The sequence below is a fragment of the Borostomias antarcticus genome (assembly GCF_949987555.1).
Source record: "Borostomias antarcticus genome assembly, chromosome: 6".
In the NCBI taxonomy this organism is placed as follows: Eukaryota; Metazoa; Chordata; class Actinopteri; order Stomiiformes; family Stomiidae; genus Borostomias; species Borostomias antarcticus.
Window position 1 is genome coordinate 22,600,646 of NC_140239.1, and position 24,081 is coordinate 22,624,726.

Genomic DNA, 24,081 nt, shown 5'->3' on the forward strand with positions numbered 1-24,081 from the left:
ATCTTAGGAATGGGGTATGGAGGAAGTCCAATATATTTTGACTGGGCCAAGTCCTCTTCAAGTGTCATTACATTGTCAAGTGTCTTTGTGCTTGTACAGGGTTTAGAAGTCAGCATCCAGCGTGAAGGTGTTGTCGGTGGTGCTGGACATAACACCCATCCTCTGGTACTCCCCTACCCTCTTCTCAAAGAAGTTGGTCTTGCCCTCCAGGGAGATGTTCTCCATGAAGTCAAAAGGATTCTCCACTCTGTACAGCTACATGCACAAAAAAAAAAGGAACGGTGTGAAATGGTTAGGGAGATTGTTACTCAACTTTACAGAACCACCAATCATCCCCCATCGCCAATCACCCCACACGCTCTACCCATTTTCCCCTCGTCTACAGGCCAGGCTCAGATAGGCGTCTTTATCATGTTGGCACCCCACAGCCAGCAGACCACATGCCCACTAAGCTGAGAAACAGCACCAACACTCAGCCCCCATGATCAGCTGAGGTCCGTACCCCTGCGCGTCTCATCATTGCTCGCCTTTTTCCATCAATTCTGATCTGTGTGCTCATTCAATAACTAGTCGTTTGAGGTATAGAGTACCAAGGGGCATGGGCTGTCATCTTACCTTGTCAAAGCCTAGCTCCAGCATTAGCCTGTCAGCCACAAACTCAATGTACTGGTTCATAAGGTCACAATTCATGCCAATGAGCTTCACTGGCAGGGCTTTTGTCAGGAACTCCTGAAAGAGGAAGAAAAATACAGCATGTGAATACCATGAAATAAAAGACTTACATTTGCCTTTGAAACTAAAAGGGAGAAGTTTGAATTGTTTTTCAACAAACCTGTTCAATCTCCACAGCATTCCTGATGAGCTTGGTGACAACCTCCTTTGAAGGTTTGTTCACCAGGTGCTTGAACATGAGGCATGCAAAGTCACAGTGCAGGCCCTGGAAAGCAACAAAGATCACATTGGATCACGGACCAAAATTAATCTGAAGAATAAACATGTCTGAAGCTGATGTAACTAATGTGCCTGAGTGACAAGATTGTGAATACTGGTTCATGTAGCCATGATAACACTCACCTCATCTCTGCTGATCAGCTCATTGGAGAAAGTCAGGCCAGGCATGAGACCCCTCTTCTTCAGCCAGAAGATGGCAGCGAATGAGCCAGAGAAGAAGATACCCTCAACAGCAGCAAAGGCAACCACACGCTCTCCTGGAACAGAAACAGGTTGTTGAATGATTAAAATCTACATTCAATTTTCATTCACATGTTGAATGATAAAAAAACACATGATTAACCCAATTATTCAAACTCAGATAGTTGGTGAGCAACCAAACATACCAAATGAAGCTTTTTTGTTGCCAATCCAATTCAGTGCCCAGTCAGCCTTCTTCTTAACACATGGGAGGGTCTCGATAGCATTGAAGAGGTAATCTCTGCACAGAAAAAAAAACTACATTGTTAGCCAACACTGTCAAGACCAAGAGCAAGTTAATTCATAAAATACACATTCCACACACAATACCCCTTTTTGTAGATGAATTAAAACGGCAAGGGTGCTGCAAACCGCATTATGGGGCTCAGTCAGGCGTCTGTATCGTGTTGGCACCCCCCAGCCAGCAGGCCACATGCCCGCAGAGCTGAGAAACAGCACCAACACTCAGCTCCCATTATCAGCTGAGGTACGTACCCCTGCGCCTCTCATCACTGCCAGATAATACTTCTGTTGTGGCTACACTGCTATGTTTATGTAATGTAAATATTTGGCCAGCTAAACCAACCTCTCTTTGGGGTCTTTGATGTAGGTGTCAATGAGCAGGCTGTACATCTCTGAGTGAATGTTCTCCATGGCGATCTGGAAACCATAGAAGCACCGTGCTTCTGTCACTTGGACTTCCTGTGCGAACCGCTCCACCTAATGGTGAAAAATATATTAGTCGGTGAATTCAGCAGCCATGTTTTATAACAATGAGTTGACATGCTAATGTTTGCTGACCATTAAATCATAACTCCATAAACTTTGGTTATCCTCTTTAGATATACTAACCAGATTCTCATTGACAATGCCATCACTTGCAGCAAAGAAGGCCAACACGTTAGAGATGAAGTATCTCTCCTCATCTTTCAGAGACTCCCAGTGCTGCAGGTCTTTGGATAGATCAACCTGGATAAAAAAAACATTAAAAAAATAAAATTTAAAAAAGTTAGCAGCAAAGGGGTAATCCATTAGGGAGGTAGTATGCTCATTGCATTATCAATGTGACGATCTACCATGTCGTACAAGCATAGTTAACTAACCTCTTCAGCCGTCCAAAACGAAGCTTCAGCCTTCTTGTACATCTGCCAGATGTCATGGTATTGAATGGGGAAGATGACGAAGCGGCGTGGATTGTCTCTCATTAGCGGCTCTTCCTGGGTGTTGTCCTTCTGGGTAGATGTGGGTTTAACCTGATGAAATATAATAATCAGACGAGGTCGTCAAATATTAACTTGCTCCAGCAGAGCGCATTGGAAGCTATGTAGTATAGAAATGTTAATTTACGTTACCCTCTTTATAACTTGATTGAGATTCATTACCCAAAGCTTGCTAACTACGATGTGGCAGGGTGTGCTGGGATATCTAACGTAGCTAAATTAGCAAACCACCAAGTTAGCCAACCTCTCGGTTAGCTTAGCTGTGAGGCGGAACAAAGACCGTCATCTCCGCTTTCATAACAAGCAGCTCAAACCCTATGAAACAGGCAAAATGCATGAATTGTTTGCTGGCACGGGTGACTAGCTAAGCCAGTAAAACCAGGTTCTTCAACTTGCAGCTTTATGCTTTGAAAAGTTCCGCCAAAACACCTAATTGACGCCTTTAATCTCCAATAGATTTACTAAACAATGGATGTGTTGGCGCCAACATTTTACTCACCATCTTATGGTGAAGCTGGCTAGCTACCCATTCACTATCCCTGCCAGATCTATAACGCTAAGGTCAATCATAGAAAGGGCATTTACATGGCTATATTTACTCACCACAGAATCTTCTGAGAAGATTTTGCGCGCCGTTTTAGAGGCCAGAACCCGGGTGCTGTTCAGGCTTGGGGGCTAAAAGAGAACAAAGAGACTGTTTCAACATACTTTTTCACACAAGGCTGGCAAAACTTAACCTAACATATACCGAATGCTGTCAATTAAGTAACGTTTAACGTTAGCTAGCTCCATTACATATTGTGCAGACACCTTTACCACAGAAATGTTAGCGACATACATTATCACACTAACTTTGACTAAATAAAGGATTAGCTCACTTGTAGCATAGGTGACTAGATAGCACATTTTATTTACAACTCACCGTGTTTTCTTTGTCCATGAGGGTGATGTTATCAATCTGAGTGGTGATGTTGTCATTCTTCTTAGCGAGAGGAGTGCGAGTGGTAAGCATTTTAGACGAGAGCGGTGATTAACAAAATAAGTTAAAAGGTAGATAAGTTAATATAAAACGCCGTAAAATAAAACTCGCCAAACTATTTGCAGTATCTCCCAGATGTCTTGTCTTGTCCCGTGTAGATGAGCTCTTCAACTAGCTGGACAGCTGCAGTTTCCCTTTTATTAAGAATACTGGCGCTCGATTGCAAACAGCCAATAGGGGCACAGCTTTACGTCAAGGTGGTGGTGCGGCCAATGAGGTTGCAGTTTGCAGACATGTGTCGCTCCAAGATTTTTGGTTACACCCATGGATGTATACACCACGGCGGTAAATTAGGAAACGAAAAGGCGCGACAATACAATGCATTGCAGAAACACGATTAAATACATGTACTGTTCAGCGAAGCTATTTTTGCAACGAGTATATCGATTTCATGCAGCTAAGCTAGCTAGCTAGGTATATAGCAGCACAGAACAACGTGAATGAAGCTTGCGGCAATGCATAGTCCTACTAGCCATTAAGTTGCTGCGAACTTTATTAGCTAGTAAGCTTAATATATTTGGTCATATAATGTTATTTCCATTGAACTGCATAGCATGATGTAACGTAATTTCGCATACCTAGCATGAAACGTATTAAAAGCTGAACGTGTTCCGACTTACCGCCACTAGCTGGCTAGCCATTTTTCGCGGCTACCAAAATGTCATTGTTACTTAATCATGAGTCATGAGAAAGTTTTATTGAAGGAATGTAACTAGACATAAGGCAAGATATGCAGTATTGTATTCAGCAGAGCACAACAACAGGGGAAGACTCAGCCTTCATGTGCTGGTCAAAGACCTATAATACCAAGCCATATCTACCATACGGCTCGTGAAATCGTTCTCTGACTGTATAGCCATCTTGAATTAAAGCATTTATATGTTGGTGGCAACAAACTGACCCACTACATTTAACAAATTGTTGCTGGGGGTGGGGGCAAGTGTAACTTCCGAGCTATAAGTTAACAACAGCGTTCATGAATGATAGTAGGCTAATAACTCGCTCTGTTGTGTTATTGAAGTTCATCGTATCGTATCTTTCTAAATGAACACAACATAATTTAGTAGCTTCAAATTGCCAGCACTCCTTACTTTGTTTTGTCAGCTGTTTGGCGCTCAGACAAAGAAGACATGCAAGTAATGAATATCAAGTAAATTTCACCTTAAAGATAAATGTAACTCCGCCTATCGGTTGGGAGGGGAAAAATCTAGATGTAGGTGTGCTAACAACAGGTTGAATACATTTATTGGACAACTTAAAACACATAAAGTCAGTGCATCATGGCAGTAACAAAATAATTTACAAAGTGCATTGTGCATGTGAAAATTATATCCATACCTATAGCTACTTAACATTGCCCTCACACAAACTACAACATAATGCACAAAGTAACTGATTACCTTCCCTATACTTTTCTCTGTTCAATAGCCACCCTTTCTTATAACTTTTAAAGGGAAGGTAAGTTCCTTAAAGACTTAAGATATGAAGGCAATTTGGTCCACTCTAGCTGCAGTGAACAAAAGTGGTTTTATCTGAAATATTTGAAATATCAACAATGCTTTATCAACAACCTATTTAATGATGTGGTGGTAGGGAGGTAGAGTGGCCGGCTGGGGATCGCAGGGTTCTCCCTGTCTTTGCAAGGGTTTCCTCCCAAAGAACCCAATACGAAAAACATGCAGAAGATACTCTTCAGTCCGGTCCCTGACCAGGACCTGGAGTGAGCACTTGGACTTGGTCCCCGGGCGCCATGAACGATGGCTTCCCAAGGCTTCTGGTTGCCCCTGGAGGAGGACAGCTTGGATGGGAGAAATACAGGGAACATTTTCAATTGGTGACCCCCAAAATTGCATGTGTGTGTGCCATGTCAGGCCTCAGGTCCTGTAATTTAAAAATTCTGTAATTTCTCTTCGGAGATCAGTAAAGTACTTGCCTCCCTACCTACCTACCTACCTACCTACCTACCTACCTATTATATAGGGTGTAAACAGTCTCTGTGTAAAAGCACGATAGGTGGGGCATTTTAATCCTAATCCTAATTCCTCAGAATATATGAATAGCGGATGATCACAACATTTGATTAACTGATTTGAACACATCCTTTCAATATTGATTCTAGGATACTGTAGCCTATGCATTCAATTCACTTGAATTCTATGCGAATTGATGTTTTCTCCCACTGAGGGGCGCTGTTGAATTACATTTGAGTTTAAGAATCTTACGTCTCCTTTTATTTTTTCAATTTTGTGAATGTCGGTCAGTAAGGCAAATGGGCGGGTACCATGTCAGCCAGTAGAAGTCATCTGATCGTGTTTCCAGCTAAACCTTAGCTAAATGTCGTCTCCAATTGGTCACACCCCCTTACAGCTCTGAAATGGCGCAATGTGATTCGAGGAACGTTGTTACTGGGTGAGGGTAGTCGTTGTGTAACAGAATACATAATAGTGTGTTGTCAAACGGTGGACAGCCAGAGGTTTATATTCAAGAGGTTCTTTCTCATGCCTTTTTGGCCCAGCAGTTATGTACTTTGATGTACATAATAAAGAATCGGAGACTTATAGTTTAGATTGGCTTTTTATTATTAAAGACAATACGATTCATAAATCATTGCTTACATTGTAAGGTAATTTGGATATACAAAGAATAAGCTTGTCACTCTGCACTAGGAACAGCACATTACCCAAAAGTGACCATATCCTCCTGCTCAGAAATGGATTACTCAACATATACTATTATTAAGAATAACATGAGGTATTTTCTTACTGGCTACACTAATGCCAAAAACAATCAAGCTATCCAAAACAGCACTTTTTCAACAAATGTTTATTAAATAAAATGTAAAGCAAGAAAGTAGGTAGTATCACAGTGAGGAATACTATAATATACCAGTAATATTCATGTATTTTCAATAAATGCAGATTGGAATACACAGGACATTCATATAGATATTCATTTGTACATATTTACAATCACAGACAAATAATAGAAGTAACAGAGAAGCACGATGCAAAGGCTTTGGCAAAAAGAGTGCATACATGTTGCTAAACATTACATACATAAGTAAACATGATTACATAGATGGAAAGTACAAAAGAAGCATGATAAAAAATAAAAAAAAATCCAGTGCAAGGTCAGTTCATTTGTTTCTGTCCATGAATGAGTAGCAGCCTTTTCTTTCTGTTTTATTTCTCCGTCCTGTGTGGTTGGTGAGACATTGTCCTGAGGTGGCCGTAGACAGTACGCTAATTGGAGGCAGGCACCAGCACACTGAGAGGAAGGCTGGAGCTGGTTGACGGCCCCTTTGACAGGGCCGTTTTGTTGAGGTCACGAACTTCAGCAGGCCACGCAGAGGCCCTCTTGGTGGTCATATGTCGACGAGCATGTTTAGTCAAGTGGTCGCTACGCATGAAGCGCCGATCACATACATTACACACAAACTTCTTTTCACCAGTGTGTGTCCTTCGATGTCGGGAGAGCTCGTCGGAACGAGCAAACTTCTTGTCGCAGCCCTCCCAGTGGCAGCTGAATGGCTTCTCGCCTAAACAGGAGGAAATTAATAGAAACTGGTCAGTTCAGTTGTAATCCACATGTTGTTGACATTTAAGCATTTTACTTGTTTTCTCTTTACTAATTCAAATATATTTTCTCTTTAATGAGGTTCCTGTGGAATCGATGCCTACCTGTATGAGTTCTGAGGTGAGCCTTCAGATGGGAACTTTTGAAGTAGGTCTTCTTACAACCTGGGAAGTTGCAGACATAGTTCCGTCTGCGAGAGAAGTCAGCCTGTGAGGCATTGCTGCTCTGGCCTGATGGCATGTAAACTGGAGCTGGAGCCAGGGGAAGGAGCTTGGTGTTGCCCAAAGTCATCACAGCCTGTGAGCATGGAGAGGCCTGGGACGCTGGGGGCTGGGGCACCACAAACATCACAGTCCCCTGAGTCACCGGGGAGCCAACCAGGAGCGACTGTGGGAACGAGGTGGATGACTGGGGTAATATTGGCTTTGGCCCCTGGGTCTGCATCTGGACGGGGGCCTGGACAAATGCAGAGATCATTCCCGTCCGCCCATTCACTGGAAACACCTGGCAGAGGACTGGAGAGCTGGAAATGGGGGATGAGGACACTGGGTTGGGCTGGGGTGGAGACACGGAGCAGGGAGTGGATGGGCCTGTGCTGTCAGGTGAGGATAGGTTGCCATCCCTCTCTCCCACAGCACATGAGCCACTGGAGCTCTGTGGTTCAGTCTGCATTGGAAGGGTTTCAGACAGGGGGGCTGCGGTACACACACTGTTGTGTGACTGTGGGGAGGAGTCTGTCTGCTGACCAATGGAAATTGAAGGAATGTTGTGGCCGAGGGCCCTGTCAGCCGTGTGCCTGATGACGCTGGTGACCATAGCTCTACCGGATAGAGCAGCGGGCAGCTCTGTGGGTGGCTGAAGGGCTGAGCCCTCTACGACGGTGGCCGTGCCAAGTCGTTGGCCCATCAGAGGGGCATTCCTGCGGGACAGACCTGCACAGAGTCTGGGCCTGGTTAAGACTGGTCTGGGGCCTGAGCTGGCCATAGTGGAAGCAGTGGTGAGGACAACGGTGGTGGTGGTCTCAGCAAAGCTGGGGCTGTGAGGGGGAGTCATGCACTGAAAGAGAAGGAGAAACACCAATTAACATTTAGCCTAAACAAGTCACAATTATTTTTCCATTCAGAACTTTTCATTAAAAATTGTAACTAGGTGTTGTTGCATGCTAATGTTTATTTCACTTACCAGCGATGAGAGTGCAATCAGGTCCTTGGGAGAGTCGCTGTTCTCGGGGTGATGGAGGGAGTCACCGGAGTCTGAGGTAGGGGTCAGCGGACGTGGTTTCTGTGACCTTTGACCCCAGGAGCTCATGCTGACGAGCGCCTCGGCGGCCTCCAGGTCATGGTACTCGAAAGTACTACAGCAGGACTGCTCGTTGTCCTGCCTGTTCCTCTCCATCATCACCACTCTGATATCCATTAGGTCAGCCTGAGGGAGGGCACAAGGTGGAGGCATATCAATCATGTGCACGCAAGACCGCTGCAGTCTTCTACACAACATTGACATCTAGGACAGATGCAGTTGCAGCTGGACTGGATCACCTACTTCAATATACTACAGTATGTACATCATCTAGCAATTCAAGCATTAGGCAAATACCTTAACCATAAAAGTTGGATGTTCAGTTTATACATGAATAAGGGGCATTTCAGAGGCCTGCAGCTGGCTGGCATGCGGCTGCCTAAGAGGGGTGGAGAGAGAGGTGCCCCACTGCAGCACATTTATTAGAACGGGTACACCCAGTGTCTCACATAACACTGGACCTGGCAGGGGAACCTCCCCTTACCAAGAATAGACATTCTAGAGAGTGACGTGCTAGATCAACTAGCAGCCATCCCCTTACCCCCCCCCATGAGATTACAACCAAAGACTGTGGTGCATGGAGAGGGAGGCCACATCAGGAAGTGTTAGGCTGAGTTGAGATAACACACCAATGTACAGTATATTCCAACCGTGCTTAAGGACGACACTCCCAAACAAGAGCAGTCTCTTTGTTGTTTTTACCCCAATGGAAGCCCAGATCCAATCTTCATCCAAAATAACAGTAAATGGCCAATAAGCTCCAGTCTATATTTCATAAATCAAGTCAAATGTATCTATAAAGCACATTTAAAAAACAACTCACGTTGACCAACGTGCTGTACAAACCAGAGCAGGCAGTAAAATCACAATAAAAAAGACTCAAAAGAAAAACACCCACATAAGCATCAATAGGCCTACACACAGCACATTGGTACAAAATGACAAAACATTGGCACATATAAAACCACATCAGGAGGATCGGTCAAATAAATGTGCCTCACATGAATTAATTGTATCTTTCTGAAATGTTGTCATGTTCAGAATGTTGAGAAAAAACTAGAAATAGACTGGAAATGCCTCAAAGCAATACAACCAAACAGGCACATAGCCAAGTCCTAGGACACAAATGCAGAAAGAATAATACATGATTCCATTTTTATTCCTTTTTGTGATCAATGTAATAATAACTACCAAGGAACCAGGTGTGGTTATGCTAGAATACAATGTAATATGCAGAGGATATCGCACTGTGGGATCAAATCACACTAACCGTTAGTCTGGCTGCATTCGATTATGTCTGACCTTAAATAAACCAGCCCTGCCATGAACCAGCCCTGCCTACTTGGTAAACTCGAGCTGCTTAAATGCATGCATTTATAATCTATGACACTCATTGACATTTTATCAAAATGAATTCTTATTTATAGCCTAGATAACATCCTTGTTAACAGCACTAATGCAATTAGCTATAAAGCGGGCAGAATTGTTAAATCTATTAACTTACCCGAAAAGACTGCTCTGGAATCGTTTGCGATGCAAAAGTCAGCATAAGGAAGTATAAGTTAAAAAAGAGACAGTAGCAATGCGACCACTCAATAAGCTTAAGCACACACAAGTATTGCCGCTGCCAATAGCGGAGACTAGCCTCAGCTGAGTGAATCAAACGGGGTGACGAAATAAAAAAACAGAAACAAAATTCAGAGCAGACTGGCGGGTGGTAACATGTTACCAATCAAAAACAAAGGTGTAGCGGTTGCTGTCCAATGAGATGGAAGGCAGTGCGTGATCAGTACGTGACTGCTCTATGATTGGAGGAAACAGGGTGCGTGGCTGTTGGAGGGCGTGCCGGAGGAGTCAGCGGTGTCAGAGTAAACCCGGTGAACTCGCCGCTAGAAAACTAGGGGAAAGGTTGAAACGGCGAACAGGCGGAATCGTGAGATACTTGCACGCGTCTGGCTTGCCTTGCCAAGAGAGCGCGCGGCATGCGCAAAATGGGGACGCATAAAGAGCTGAATAAACTGCAGGGTATATTTTGTCCTGGAAGATAAGGAATTAATATTACATTTTAAAGTTCGTTTGATCAGCCATCGCTATCATTTTTTCCCGAAGATAAGAATAACGATTATAAATAGCCTAATTCATTTGTCATATAGGCTATAGCCTAGCCTATTAATGTCTGTCACTCCGCTTTATGAATAACGGTAACGGAATTGGGTTTCTATATAATTTAATTAGCATGTAATATATATATATATATATATATATATATATATATATGTATTTAACATAAAGAAAAAAATGTGTTATAGGCCATATTTGTCAAAATATTATTAGGGAAGAATATTGAAACCTAATTGCGTATTGTTGTATCTAAAGAATTTGTTAATTATTATTCTGCTGTATTTAGAATAAAATTATCAAAATCTATTTTGTGGCTCTTAAATTATGTGCCAGAAAATGAAATGTTTCAATATTTAATTTCAGCTTGGTAATAACATGTCTCTCATTGTCTTCCTCCTATGCAGTTTTCCCCTACAGCCTCTCGTGGCTGAATCTCCACCCCTTCTCTACCTCCCCCTCTTTCCTCCCCCAGCTGGCGATGAACCCAAGGACTCCTATGCACTGAGGTCGTAAACAGCCTTCGTATAAAGAATTTCAGGGCGGGGCCTGCGAGCCAGCTTCACCCCCTTTGTTGTGGCTGTACATTAACCCTTAAAAGGACCTTTGTATTTCACTCTCTTCATGCTGTCCACAACAAAATGCCACATCGAGGTCCAAAGTCCTTGGTTCCATCTGACAGTGGATCACAGACGATGAGCTCCGCTTGTGTAAACTACGAATGCCAAGATCCTCGAGGAAAAACCGGATCTTTTCTGGATCCTGGAGGTTGGGTATACGTCAGTCTGTCTGCGGTGCAAGCAGACAAAGAGCTGTTTCACTCCCTGCCGTCTCCCTGGAGGTTGCATTAAGCAGAGAAAGCACACCCTTCAATCTATATGGCTGGCAACCAGAGAGGAATAGGTTGTTTGTGTGACATGTCTCCATTGTCTCATGGCTGCAGAAAATGTCAGAGGCCATCATGTTCTGTAAATGCCCCAAAAGGGTGACTTGTGTACAAGAATTATAGTAATTATTTATTTTTGTAAAATGAGAATAATTTATCCTTAATTTAGAAACAGTTGAAGTATGGGAATTTACACAGTGCCAGTGGCCTTACTTTTTTCCTCATAAAACGATAAATGTTCGAGTCAACCTATAGTGAATTATTTCCTGTTTTCTAATGACAGATAATTGATTATCTTTTTCCTGTACACTCTTTGTTTTTGCAGTGGTTCTTGTTTTTAATAAATCTATAGCATCCACTGCACTGAACTGTACTGAGGACAAAGCCTGTCCTTAAACAAAACGATGCACACTAGTTTGGGGTGAGGTGAGTTCATATTCATTTTCAAGTTCAATGAGGCTAGGAGGGAACAAATGAACAACAGACGTCCTCCCAGGCACTAAGCACTCCCAGACTTCTGCGAAGAGAAGAGGGGGCCAGACCCGAGAAAAAGAAATCCTTCATGCAGGTTCCTCAGTTCACCTTTTTACTCTGTTCCAGATGAGACCAGATCCATCCAGCCCCACCTCACTGCAGTCAGCTTTCCTGTCATTTTATAAAAGTGGAGTGGTTCTTCTGAGGAAAAATGTAGGCTATGCCACTTCTTGAGGCTGTGTAGAAGAGGATATTGTGATATTGGGCTTTATGACAGGCTGTATGCTGGCTGGGTGTTGAATAACCCTAACCTGTTCTGCAAAGGAAGGGTAGCCTGTAGCTACAGCACAGAACCAACAATCCCAACCCAGAGTGATGTTTCAGATGTTTTGTATGTAGCTTGAGAGAGCCAAACTGAATAGTGAGTAAGTAGTCGTCATTATATATCCACTTCTTTATTCACAGACACAGTATACCCGCTTATTATTTACCACTGATGTAAAAATGGAACAATTTCAGAATATTTGCTGTTGCTCACTTCTTCAGTCACCGCTACACCCTGGTGATTGTGGATTACTTAGTATGTAACGTTCATCCAGTTTGCCTGTCTTAAGCCACACTTAAAGAAAAGTTACCACACACACTTATTTTTCAGCTGAACACTCACCCAGAGGGACCCCAATATAGGGGTGGTAGTGTATGTAGAATTTTTTTTCAGCTGACAGCCACTCCCTCTCTGCTCATATACACTGAAGGAAAAAGAGTCCAACTCAAAAACAGCTCTGCTGATCTTGCATAGAGTTTGAGTGTCATTGCCGTAAAAAAGAATCTTTACTAAAGGAATTTTTAGAAAATACTATATTTTAAGTGATCTTTTTTAGTGTGGTCTGGATACAGACTATCAATATCATCAAAGAAAAGCATAAAAAAGTAAACACTTGTTTGCTCCAACGCATTTTTATTTGTGACAATGTTTTGATTCCCTATTCCCTAACTGATCTTCTTCAGGTCAAATGACTGCATAAACATCTGGCTGAGCAGTATGATAAATGGTCACAGTTAAAACTGACAGAGACTCCAAGAGTGAATTCTAGTACTTTAAGACATTGAGTTGAATATTGTGTAATTTCTTATGAACAAGACACATCCAAACATCAGCTCCACCCTTTGAGTGCAAGTGACCAACATTTCACATTTTCTACCTTGTATAGTCATGGTTTCACTACATGGGTGTGTCATGCTTGTGGTTGGGGTCTTGGTCTGTGAACCAAATAAGAATTGTAGAGCATTGGGGAAAATAGACCCAAATCCTACAATCACACTGACACGTGGCAATATGAGATGCTAATTGGGTAGCTGTTGTCTTGGAAACCATGGAACACAGAGCAAACCCAGGCTTGCCACCTCTCTGCTAGACTCAAAGCAGGGATTCGATTGGTGTTTGGCACATGATGGATTGATTATTATGATGAACAAAATGGAAGATGTAAGATAATGAGCTTCAACCCAAATAAGCGGCAACATTACCTATCATATGATATCACAAAACCACAGATTTTTACAGGGGACGGACATGTTTTGAAGGGGCGCAGCTCAAGCTACCTCAAGCTACCTCAAGCATTTGTGTTGGTGTAGAGCTGTTGGGTTGCAGGCGAATGAGAGCTTTAGAATGAGGCTATTTGAGGGGTGCCTAAGGTCACATCCCGTTGTCATGGCAGCGGCTCACATTTCTAAAAGGTGAAAGGTCATTCTTCAATGAGGTCTTCCAAGTATCCCCCCCCCATCTCTGACCTTTGGTTCTACACACCAGGAACTTCAACCTTCAGTCGGACTACTTCTACATACATTCAATGTACCAATTCAACCTTTACATATGAATCTGATTATGATTATTAAATGATCAGTGCAGGGACGTTGAGATGCTCTGTGGTGCTGTGACCTGCTGGGGCCAGGCTGGCTGTGAGACCAGGCAGGCTGCTGGGGCAGCTCTGGGCAACAGATGTGACGTCCCCCTGGGACACTGGACAAACAGCAGTGGCCTCACCAAGGAGGAACTCACTCACGCGGTGGAAATGAGAGCCACTTCAGCACGCCAAACAGAGGGGCGTGTGTTCAGGTGGGTGGGGTTCTGGAATTTGGGTCACCCCCCCCCCCACACACACACATACATACGCACTCAAAAAAGGCAGGGTTTGACTCTGAGATGTGACATGTTTTCTGTGTTAGGTTAATGTCCCTGCCCTCATTCATTAGACCCTATTGACTTTTTACTCAGTAAAAAAAAAACTCCTTAGACTCATCTTTATTCACTCCTTATGCAAGGTAACCACGTTGACCCAACCACACCAAGCCGTTACTCAGTGGTGAGAGCGCCTCTATCACCTTCACGTACCCCTTATAGCCTCACCTCTAGCTTCTGCTACACTCCACCCACACAGAGGTAGGAGAGATGGCTCTGAGCAGGAACTTCACAAGGCTTCGCTAATTCACACAAGGTTGAATGTTGGGTTGCAGGGGGGCAGAGAGTGGCCCAAACTGCTGAGAATGCAGAAGGCCTTCACCTGTGACTCACCACAAGTGGTACCCCACTGTCTCCTCTTCTGGTTTACAATATCTGATGCTTTAACCAAGTGTTAGCTCAGGTAGTACGATTGTAACTGAATATGGTGAAGTGAAACAGCACCAAACGAGATTGACTTTGGAGAAAGGATCTATGTTTCGGGGCACTGGTGTTTGGAGTTTGGACTACCTTTGACTGAAGCTGAAGTGGTTCTCTTTCTAACTCAAACCTCAATTATACATTCTCTCAGATGCAACTGAGGTACCTTTAAACACATGATGCTGAAAGAAATGTTTAGTCTTATATAATAACTGTTTATTCATTTATTCAACTGCTGACAGGTCTGATTCCAAATCAGTTTGTGCTCCACAGAAAAGGTTTTCAAACATGAACAAATACTTCCTTGCTATTCTACTCCCCCACACCATTTCCTGTAGCAAAGAAATGATGTCATAGCAAAACATGACTACTCCTCTTCCATATGCAGAAGGAATCAGTTTATTCTGCACACAAACAAAAATGATCATTTCTATATCTATCTATGCACATATAAATACATCCAATATATATGTAATTAATATATTAGCATATAATTCAAATAATTTGTAAATGTGTAAACCCCACACCATACACTGAACCCTACCTACCAACTGACTGACAGACAATTGGAGTGATACTTGACACTGGAATCTTATACAGGTACTGTAGCTTGGTTCTTGGACATCTTTGTTTGCACAACCTAATGCATCCCCTTGTTAAACACTTGTTATTTCTGTGGCATGATTGTACAGATCATCTTTGCATTTCTTGTATATTGCATAAATTGGTATGCTTGTACAGTTCATCTGTGTATTTACATTCCTGCACATTGTATTGTATATTTATACCTGCACCTATTGTACTTTGTTTCTTAATTTTATGTTTCTTGAATGTGGCTGGTGTAACAGTGCAATTTCCCCTCTGGGATAAATAAGTACAATAAGTAAGTACCTACCTACTACCTATACTACTGTACATCAACAGAATTACTTTTTCACCTGACACAGTAGCATTTCATAATAATACACAATACAAAACATGGTGTATATAAAATATTTTTTTAGTCTTGATATGTAGAACAATAGTATAGTTTTCAATAAAAGAATACTTTTATAAGAACACTGATATCCCTACTTTCTTTTTCTGGGGAAAATGTTGTTCTCAACAGTCCTAATGCTGAACATAACTGCTAAAATGCACCAGTTAGGGTGTGACTGCATTGGTGGTGAGCCGTTCACTCACATTAACCTGAAATACTGAAATGTCTTGTTTTCTTCCAGGAACAGCACAAGCCACACAAGTAAGGGCATTGTATGTGACCAGCAGAACTCATGAAAATATCAGTTTCCCTGTAGAGGTTCAGAACAGTTGTGTAAACAGGTGACTAATCCTACTGTTCTGAGGCTCCTCCACGGGCCCCTGGGGGTCAGCATGTGTTCCACCTCCGCAGGCCCCTTGCAGCCACCCAGCTGGCCCCAGATCTGCTTCCACAGACCAGGGTCAGATCTCAGTCAGAGTCAGCAGGACCTGCCCCTCCACCTCCTCAATGTGGATCTGGAAGGCATCCTCATTGGAGTAATGCTTGATGATGTTGTCATCCATGTGAACCAGGATCCTACAGATGAACAAAGGGGTTGAGATTTGAGGGGAATTTTCATTTGAATTCCTGCCCAGGAATAATGATCATACTAAATCTTAGTAACAAAGAACACAGGGACTTACCCTTTTTTGGACCTCTTGTAGACCTTCCCCATTTTCCCTACAGGCAGCTCATATTTTTCATTTACCTACAGGGATGAAGACAGACAAGGAAACCCCAGTGATAACTACAGGTGTACTATAAAGTGTCAGACAATACAACACATTCCATTCCATGTCACTATTGGCGCATGGTATTCTCTGCTGAATAACCATTTCCTCCCCGCCGCAAACAGGAAACAACCCCCTTTTCCTGTGAAACAAGGTGGTATGCTTCCCTGAACAGCCAGTGACTGTTTGTCACTTTAAAAGACCGGAACAAATGGTTAGACGAGCAGCTATTAGCCTCACCGCCTCCAGAAGTCCTGCTAGAGTGGGCGTCCTCAGCATCAGAGCATCAAACACCTCCTCCGTCTCCTTCCGGACGTAGAGTAGGACTACAGGGATGGGGAGAGCGAGAGAGAGAGAAAGAGAGAGGGGGGTGGGGAGAGAGGGGGGTGGGGGTTGGGGGTGGTAGAGAAGAAAGAAGAACGAGATACCATATGAACAACACCCACAGCCTGGGCAGGTTGCCATCATCACGATACTTCTGCTGTAGAATGCAGGGAAACAGGGAGAGGAATCGACACAAGGGCGTTTTATTGACATTGGCGTGAAAGCCACTTTACAGAGGAGACCATGTGTGTGGGTCTGTCTGCAACTGAGACAAAGAAGCCGTCGGTTAAATATGAGGTGCGACTGCAGCAGCTACATTGTCCTTAGACTGAAGGGGTGAAGTGACTACTTATGGCTATCATGGGTACTCATTATGAGATAACTGCTACCTTTGGCCCTCTGAAGGAAAACATAGCTAACCTGTATTCTAGGTAACAGAGGGCAAGCCAGGGTATTTACTTTACTCCTGGTGTCTGGAGAGCTGGCCCAGAGCCCTAGTCAACAACTGACTAGCTTACGAGAGAGGGCAAGACTGAACCACAAACAAGCCTGAATCATTCTGAGAAAGATCCCCCACACATGAGAGTGAAAACCGATCGACAGATGCATGTTGGGCAGATGATCACGTTCCCTAAAAAACAAACAGCCAGAGTGTTTGGGAGTGTGTGTGTGTTTCGTGCATCAAAGGGGGCAGGGCTTTGCTCCCAGAGAGCACGTGGCCTCTGTTTACATGCACCCAGTCAGCTGATCTGGGTGGGAGCAAGCCAGAGCAACACGGCCACAACGCTGCAGCAGCGCTAGCCAGAAACTCCCCGTCTCTCTCCAAACTAAGCTCAACTCTTACATTTGCCCGCTTAAATGCTAACAGAGCAAAGTGCGGGTTCCAAAACCACTACTTCTCTCTATTTCTCTCAGCCTCTCTTTTTCCATCCTGCCCCTCCTCCCTCTCCCTCCGTCTCTCTCTCCCTCTCTTTCTGCGTTACCTTTCTCTGGCTCGTCCCTCCTGGCTCTCTTGTTCTGCGCAGAGTCAAACTCCTCCTCGTGGTAAGGCGGCCTCTTCTGTCCCAAGCTAAAACGAGATAACACAGCACGACTATCATCCGTCACAAGTGAGCACACCTACAGAGGCTTATAATAATAAGCATAGCCAGACAAGGCAATGATCGGGGTCCAAGCGCTTTGTGACGAGGTGTTGAAAATAGGATTGGGAGTAGGAGCAGAAGACCAGTGACGCAAAGATGCAGATGACTTGATTGAGACGAGAGGATTTGTCTAGCCCAAGAAATTGGAGGTGTCCATCGGGGCCATTTTTGTAGGTAGCCTACTTCTCTATAGGCTAGAGTAGTTTTGTTGTAGAGCTTCGTTGCTGTAACTTGGTATCTTGGATGTGATGCTGCTATTGCTAGAGCGTGAACTATTGATGGGTTGCATTTGTTAGCCCACCAACCCAATATCACCACCAGCCGTCACCATGTCTACTAATTTATACATTCCTACTATATGAGAAGTATCAGGACTATGTGCAGGATTTTAAAAGCGGGTTTTGAACTCTTAACCTCTGCAATAAAAGACAACCACCTTATCATTCAACAACTGAGCATATCAGATCACCATTGTGTATGTACAAGCATGACAAACATAGGGACATGCCTACAAAGTAGCACAGGATATGGCATGTCAACTTTTAAAGCACAAGAGTTCACAACAGATGGGCAGAAACAAGATGGTGCATCTACCCAAGGGGACGTGGCAACCTGGGGATTTTAACTGTTGACCTCTGAGTCCCCCAAGAAGGTGAATTACCACTGTGCTACCGGGAATACAGGCTTCTCACACAGCACAACTTAAGGCAATGATATTACATGTGCAAAACTGGGTTATTTCTCTTTCTGAAATTAAAATCATAATAGTCAAAATGTTACAGATCAAATTTGGAATAAAATCACACATCATTATGCTGGTAATGTCAAGAATGTTAATTACTGGTTCATGGTAGCATATGAATGAAGACTTTTGGAGATGTAGACATTAACTGATTTTGCATATTTTTAAAAATACAGAGTACGGACTTCTGAATTGACTATAGGTTGCAGTGAGCCAAACTTTTGTCACAGTTCAGTGGAGGTGCTGAAAAAAAGTCATTTCGGTTGGACGCACGGGTAATTTATTTAGATTTTTTGAAGTTTGGAATGTGAAATGTCTTGAATTTTAGATTAGTTATAAAAAGCCATGTCTACTTTATTCAATCATTACCAAAGTTCATGCATCCACTGAGTAATGACCCCAGATCGTTCGAACTGAATTTGGTATGAATCCATCTAGCAGATTATGAGATATAAACTTTTCGCATTTGTGGCGCCCCCAAGTGGCAGAATATCCCCAAAATGCGTAGAGAAGCTTGGACCTAGTGTCTGAATACGTGCAACAAGTTTGGTTACCATCGCTTTAGCCATTTTTGATTTGAGCATTTATGTAAAATTGAACTTAACGACACAGGTTTAAAAATGTGTGATGTCAAAACGTATCGAAATTTATTTGATAACTCTAGGTCAGCAAAGTCTGTAGATGATCCTGCCAAATTCCCACAAATTCGCTGAAATAAGTTTTTGGGAAAATTGAAGCCAAGTACCAAAATGTTACATTTTTATTGCAGAAGACCATTGTAGTAATGATGTAGATGAATTGATCGATTAAAAGGATTTTAAATGTATGTCAAGCCGTTCTTCAGATAACTGCCAAAACGAAAACATGATTGTTATAGCACCACCTTGAGGTCAATGAGTGTCATTTTATGTGCCTGAGTAGTGGGTGGGATGTGCAGACCACCTTCCAATCTTTGTGAGTTTTGAGCATACATATTTTGCAGCACAAACACTTTTAGGGGAGAAAAGAAAGAAAGAAAGAAAGAAAGAAAGAAAAAAAGAAAGAACAAAAGCAATAGGGGTCCAGTTGCAGCTGTTTGGACCCCTTATTATAATTCAATATCTGATATCATAAGAGATGTACCCACCTATCCTCCCCATCGTCTGATAGGCATGCCTGGAGAGGGAGGGAGAGGGAGAGAGAGAGAGAGAGAGAGAGATCATAATTAGGGAACATGGATGAAATGCTAATTGATGACAGTCACACCCCCAGGTTTTAAAACAGTCCTGACTCCAGAGCATTGTCTCTGATGTTGGACGGTTTACAGCAGCAAACAATAGAGCCACCAGGAATACAACAACATGTGATGTCACTCCTCAGTTCAGGAATGTTTACCTGGGCTATTTATTTGCCCAGCTGCTCTTTGACCAAACATATCCAGGCTTGTGGGTTGAACCAAATGGAAATCCCTACTATGAGCCACTGCTGTACGAAGGTCTCCTTTGTGTCACCGGCCTTTGTGCTCCTTACCTTGCACAGCATGTTTCTCCCCCCCCCCCTCCACCAAGTATCTGCATGTGATTAAACCTATCCCAGCCTTATTTGACCCATAAGTCATTTGTAAGTTCCCTCATATCAATTACTCAATCTCCATGAACTAGCATTGCCATCAATGGAAGTCCCCATCCAGAGGAAATAAACAAGAAAATAAACAGATACATAAAACCATAGCCTCACAGGTGCAGTGTGACGGGGGTAGCGCTGTACTTACATGGCGCTGGAGGCTGTTGTAGTGGACCTCTGGGATAAAGAGGACAGGCTGGGTCTCCATGTCACCCATGGGTTTGAACAGTGCGGCGTCCTGTGGCTTCACCTCCAAGGACTCTTTCCCAACTGGGGATAGAAGAGAGGCAGGGGAAGGTCAAAATGTGTGTGTTGGAACGGAAGGGGGTAGTGCAGTCATACAGATGTGTCTTTACTGCAGGTGTTTGCATTTTTCATAGCAGCAGATGCCGTCTGTATGTGAGGTTTAGTGCTAGTATTCTGTGTGACAGTGTAATTCCATACAAAGTTTATTTCAGGGAGTTTTTCCATTGGTGACATTTCCTTGATAGCTGATCTGCTCTTATGGACTTTGCGTCAGCCTCACATTCAGATCTTCATGAACAATAAGTAGACAAGAACTTACTGAATAAAAAGTGAATAGTGAATTGGCTGCTCAGATGATCACTAGGTTGACTGATTGATTCAAGTGTTCTTACACGGCAGCGTTGGTTCTGGGCCCTTCACTTTCCTGCGACTCTGCTTCCTGTCCTCGTCGCGGATCTTGCGCTCGGCACCTTTGTCACAGAACACCTTGATCTGGCTATTGGCCCGATGCAGCAGCCTGTCTCCCTGGCTACCACAGCTGTAGGTGTCGATCTGCAGGTTGAGAGGAAGACCCCTCACCCCCTTCTGAGGAGAGAAGTCTGTACTCAGACAGTTCACCGACACAAAGATCTGGGGACAGTAACAAAGGAAAGCAGGTTAAATACCAGATCAAACAGCTTTGAAGTAATCAAGTTTTAATATATAATATTAATAATGAAAAATAAGCAATTGTCTTTATTGGGGAAGCATGGTTGGGATATATAACAAGCTGTTACAGTAGCCCATCTAAAATAAGTTGCCATTTTTTTCATTGTGCATGTCTCCCCCACCTGGCGGCTTAATGTTACTACACATTTTGTCTGAGTACATTAGAATGTGTACAACATCGCTAAATAAAACAGCTCCTGTTTACCCGTGCTTCATCCTTAGCGTCCCATGTGAAGGAAATGGCATTGTAGGCAATCTCTTCAATGTTGGAAACAATGTTGAAGCTCTCTTTGTAGTCAGCTGAGGAGAGAAATCAGAGAAGATATAGCATATTTTACATTCTGGCGGTGACATAAGACGGATATATAAATATATAATAACATTATTATATGTATGTACGTACATAAATTAGAAAATGTGTCTTACCGATATCAATGCAGCGCTGCTTGGCAGTGTGCTGTCGGTTGTGCCAGTACCTCCAGTGTTTGAGCTGGTCCTCTGTACACCTCTCCTCTCCAAAGACCAGCATCACTATGCTCTGTAAGTCCACATAGCAAAGACACTCAGACACAGTAACTTCCCATGACAAGCAATATCATCCATTTGGACTCGGGGGCAGCAAAGAGGCCCCAGGTGGATGCAGTTTTACAAAGTAATATCATACCCGTGCTCTGCGACTGTGGTGGGATGAGGCATTGCCGGCGCCTAGATCCCTGAGGGTGATTGGATAAAACTGTCCCTTGTTCAGGTAGCTCATCTGGGTGGAGCCGTTCTTTGGGCGGAGCGACTGCGGAGCCTCCAGCACGTACTCAAAATGTTGACTGAGACAGAGGGGGAGAGAGAGCATTCAAAAAGGCGGCCGGCCCGGATATATCTTGCAGCTACGATGGCACGGCGAGGAATTACATTGCGCATGTTTGAACGTGTTACTGTACCTGGAGGGAGAGCTGAAGGGAATATAATCATGCGGAGTGATGGAGGCCATCCGTAGCTGAAGCTCCTCAGCCAGAGGGAATACCTGGTAGACACATGATGTTACACACACACACACACACACACACACAGTTTGTGCATATTCGGATACGGATCATCCATTACAATACAACACATTGCTTCCTGGGCCTCCTGAGAAATCCATGGGTCCGTGGCACGTGCCAGTGAGGAGGATTAGTAGTTGGAGAGTCCTACCTCATTAGAAGTGCCCTTGTAGGAATCTGGGTAGGTGGAGTCAGGGGTGAGAGCCTGGACTCTGGGGCTGTACTGGTCGTGGTGGAGCTGGCGACCCCCGAAGGTCATGGGTTCCGACTGGGACAGATGGGTTCCCGGGAGGCCCACGGTGTGCAGAGAGACGTTCCTCAGGGTGGTCATGGCCAGAGGGGTGTCCTGGGGAGGCATCATGTAGATGCTGGAAAAAGAAGAAAATGTTTAGTCATTCAGCTAATTCTTTAAAATATTGTTACGAAAGGCTTCTTTTTTTTTTTTTACATAGATGAAGAGCAACATAATGTGAAGTGTAAAGGCTAATAATTACATTTTGTTTGGATCAGCATCTCCTGGGAGTATTTCTGCTTTGGGCTGTCCTGTAGATCTTTTATCCCTGGGCACCTGTAAACATAAATAAATAAATAAATACAACTTGATCATTATACTATACATCTACAATGCACATATCACTCCTGCCCTAGAGAACATTACAAATCTGTGATCTGTATAATACAGCATGTCATTCAGCTTTGCGGTATTCCAGCGCAGGGTGAGTCGGTGCTAAAATGAGGCCCTCTGAGGTACCTTGTAGTAATCATAGAGGAGACCCAGAGCGGTGGCACTGTCCTCGTCGCCATTGAGGCTCATCATGGCCTTGGAGGCAGCAGTCAGAGGGCTCTCCAGGAAGGCCCTCCAGGCATCGTCGTCTTCTGTGTAGCTCTGCTGCTGGCAGCCGTACGACAAGTCACTTTGCGGCACCAGGACACCCAGCTTCCTGCACAGACAAAAGAAACCCAGAGTTAGGGTCCGATAATTCAATGTGTATAACCTAGAGACCAAGCTATGGCTGTAAGTGAGTATTCTGCCATCTGTATAATGTTGAGGGACGTTTAGTGGATAACTTTAACATAGAAAGTGAAACTGCGGAGTGAAAAGGCAATGTAAGTGTTAACATCTAAAGCTCTGGAAGAGCCTGCTCTACCAGCAAGACAGGTCTTTGACCTGCTGCTGAGCTAATATTAACTGCCTACTAGTTCTGCTCTGACTGTGCTCTGACAATGTAGCCAGTAGACACATGCCTTAAAGACCAGTTTAGTTGTTTTGTTCATCAAATAATATTATACATTTTTATGTTTAAAGTGCTTTCTGTGCATAAAATGAAATGCTGGGTTTATGTTAATTTCTGGTTTAACACAAGCCCAGTCTGGAAGCCTCATAAAGTGCACTCTGAAAAATATTTATGACGTTGTTTTAGATGTTTGAATCCTAATTCAATCTGCCCAGTGTTGAGCATGTTGTTTGAAGCCTACAGTAGACCAACATAGCAAGTTCTTTTTATGTACTCCGATAAACTGGACAGAAAATAGAGCCGAAACGGACTAGGCTACTCAACCTCGCCTTGAATGGAAAATAGACTATAGGCCTACGCCATCTGAACAATCAACGCTGGAAGGAGTGCTAGTAAATAGACTTGGACCTGGACATACAAAACGACGATAAAATCAATATTCAACCGAGTTAAAGGAAAACATGAAAAGGAACACCGACTCCAGAAGCAGCACCCTAAATGGGTTGTAGGCCTAGGCCTAAACGTAAATACCTGCCAACATGTTGCTCCTATCCATACTTAGTAGAAGTAGAACAACTGGACCATGTAGGTACTCACTTGCCAGATTCCTGTGTCATTTTGCTCCGTCGGACTGGACTTTCTAGTTGGAACAGAAATTCCGATCCGTCCACTATAAGAAAACACTTGATGCTGGTAGGTAACAGTATGTCAGTGGTAGAAGTGTCACAGCCAGAACGAGTTCTGTCACCTTTTCTTGGGATGGTACATGATCATCGCTGTGACGTAGGCTACAAATGGGCGGGGTGTACAGGTAGACTTCGATACTGAGCCTGG

General features: G+C 43.5%; 3 protein-coding genes across 3 annotated transcripts; all 3 read right to left on the reverse strand.

Annotated features, from left to right (window-relative positions):
• Positions 1–18: 18 nt before the first annotated feature.
• Positions 19–3,423, reverse strand: rrm2 (ribonucleotide reductase M2 polypeptide; the record flags this gene model as incomplete). The annotated part of the gene is made up of 10 exons (XM_084440305.1): positions 19–255; positions 616–729; positions 833–937; positions 1,075–1,208; positions 1,338–1,432; positions 1,778–1,911; positions 2,044–2,160; positions 2,295–2,444; positions 3,015–3,086; positions 3,334–3,423. 10 exons carry the CDS (start codon positions 3,421–3,423, stop codon positions 103–105), a joined length of 1,164 nt encoding a protein of 387 aa, XP_084296431.1. The 3' UTR covers positions 19–102.
• A 2,603-nt stretch (positions 3,424–6,026) lies between these two features.
• On the reverse strand, positions 6,027–9,963 carry klf11a (Kruppel like factor 11a). The gene is made up of 4 exons (XM_084439729.1): positions 9,830–9,963; positions 8,209–8,451; positions 7,131–8,082; positions 6,027–6,988 (listed from the first exon to the last, which is right to left on the reverse strand). The coding sequence occupies exons 1-4, from the start codon at positions 9,872–9,874 to the stop codon at positions 6,693–6,695; spliced, it is 1,536 nt and encodes a 511-aa protein (XP_084295855.1). The 5' UTR covers positions 9,875–9,963; the 3' UTR covers positions 6,027–6,692.
• A 5,026-nt stretch (positions 9,964–14,989) lies between these two features.
• On the reverse strand, positions 14,990–23,969 carry LOC311310558 (grainyhead-like protein 1 homolog). The gene is made up of 15 exons (XM_084440067.1): positions 23,845–23,969; positions 22,764–22,953; positions 22,507–22,580; positions 22,164–22,380; positions 21,911–21,993; positions 21,640–21,796; positions 21,402–21,513; positions 21,181–21,275; positions 20,660–20,897; positions 20,170–20,291; positions 19,546–19,574; positions 17,519–17,604; positions 16,452–16,537; positions 16,125–16,189; positions 14,990–16,017 (listed from the first exon to the last, which is right to left on the reverse strand). The coding sequence occupies exons 1-15, from the start codon at positions 23,862–23,864 to the stop codon at positions 15,903–15,905; spliced, it is 1,689 nt and encodes a 562-aa protein (XP_084296193.1). The 5' UTR covers positions 23,865–23,969; the 3' UTR covers positions 14,990–15,902.
• Between the last annotated feature and the right edge of the window lie 112 nt (positions 23,970–24,081).

Excerpts from the sequence above, each read along its gene's own strand:
- klf11a (XM_084439729.1), bottom strand. The coding sequence starts at position 9,874 with ATGCTGACTTTTGCATCGCAAACGATTCCAGAGCAGTCTTTTCGG. Across the intron at positions 8,083-8,208 it reads TGATTGCACTCTCATCGCTG|TGCATGACTCCCCCTCACAG; the intron begins GTAAGTGAAATA and ends CTTCTCTTTCAG. Across the intron at positions 6,989-7,130 it reads TCACCTCAGAACTCATACAG|GCGAGAAGCCATTCAGCTGC; the intron begins GTAGGCATCGAT and ends CCTCCTGTTTAG.
- LOC311310558 (XM_084440067.1), bottom strand. The coding sequence starts at position 23,864 with ATGACACAGGAATCTGGCAA. Across the intron at positions 22,381-22,506 it reads GATGCTGATCCAAACAAAAT|CATCTACATGATGCCTCCCC; the intron begins GTAATTATTAGC and ends TTCTTTTTCCAG. Across the intron at positions 20,292-20,659 it reads CCCAGAACCAACGCTGCCGT|TTGGGAAAGAGTCCTTGGAG; the intron begins GTAAGAACACTT and ends TTCTATCCCCAG.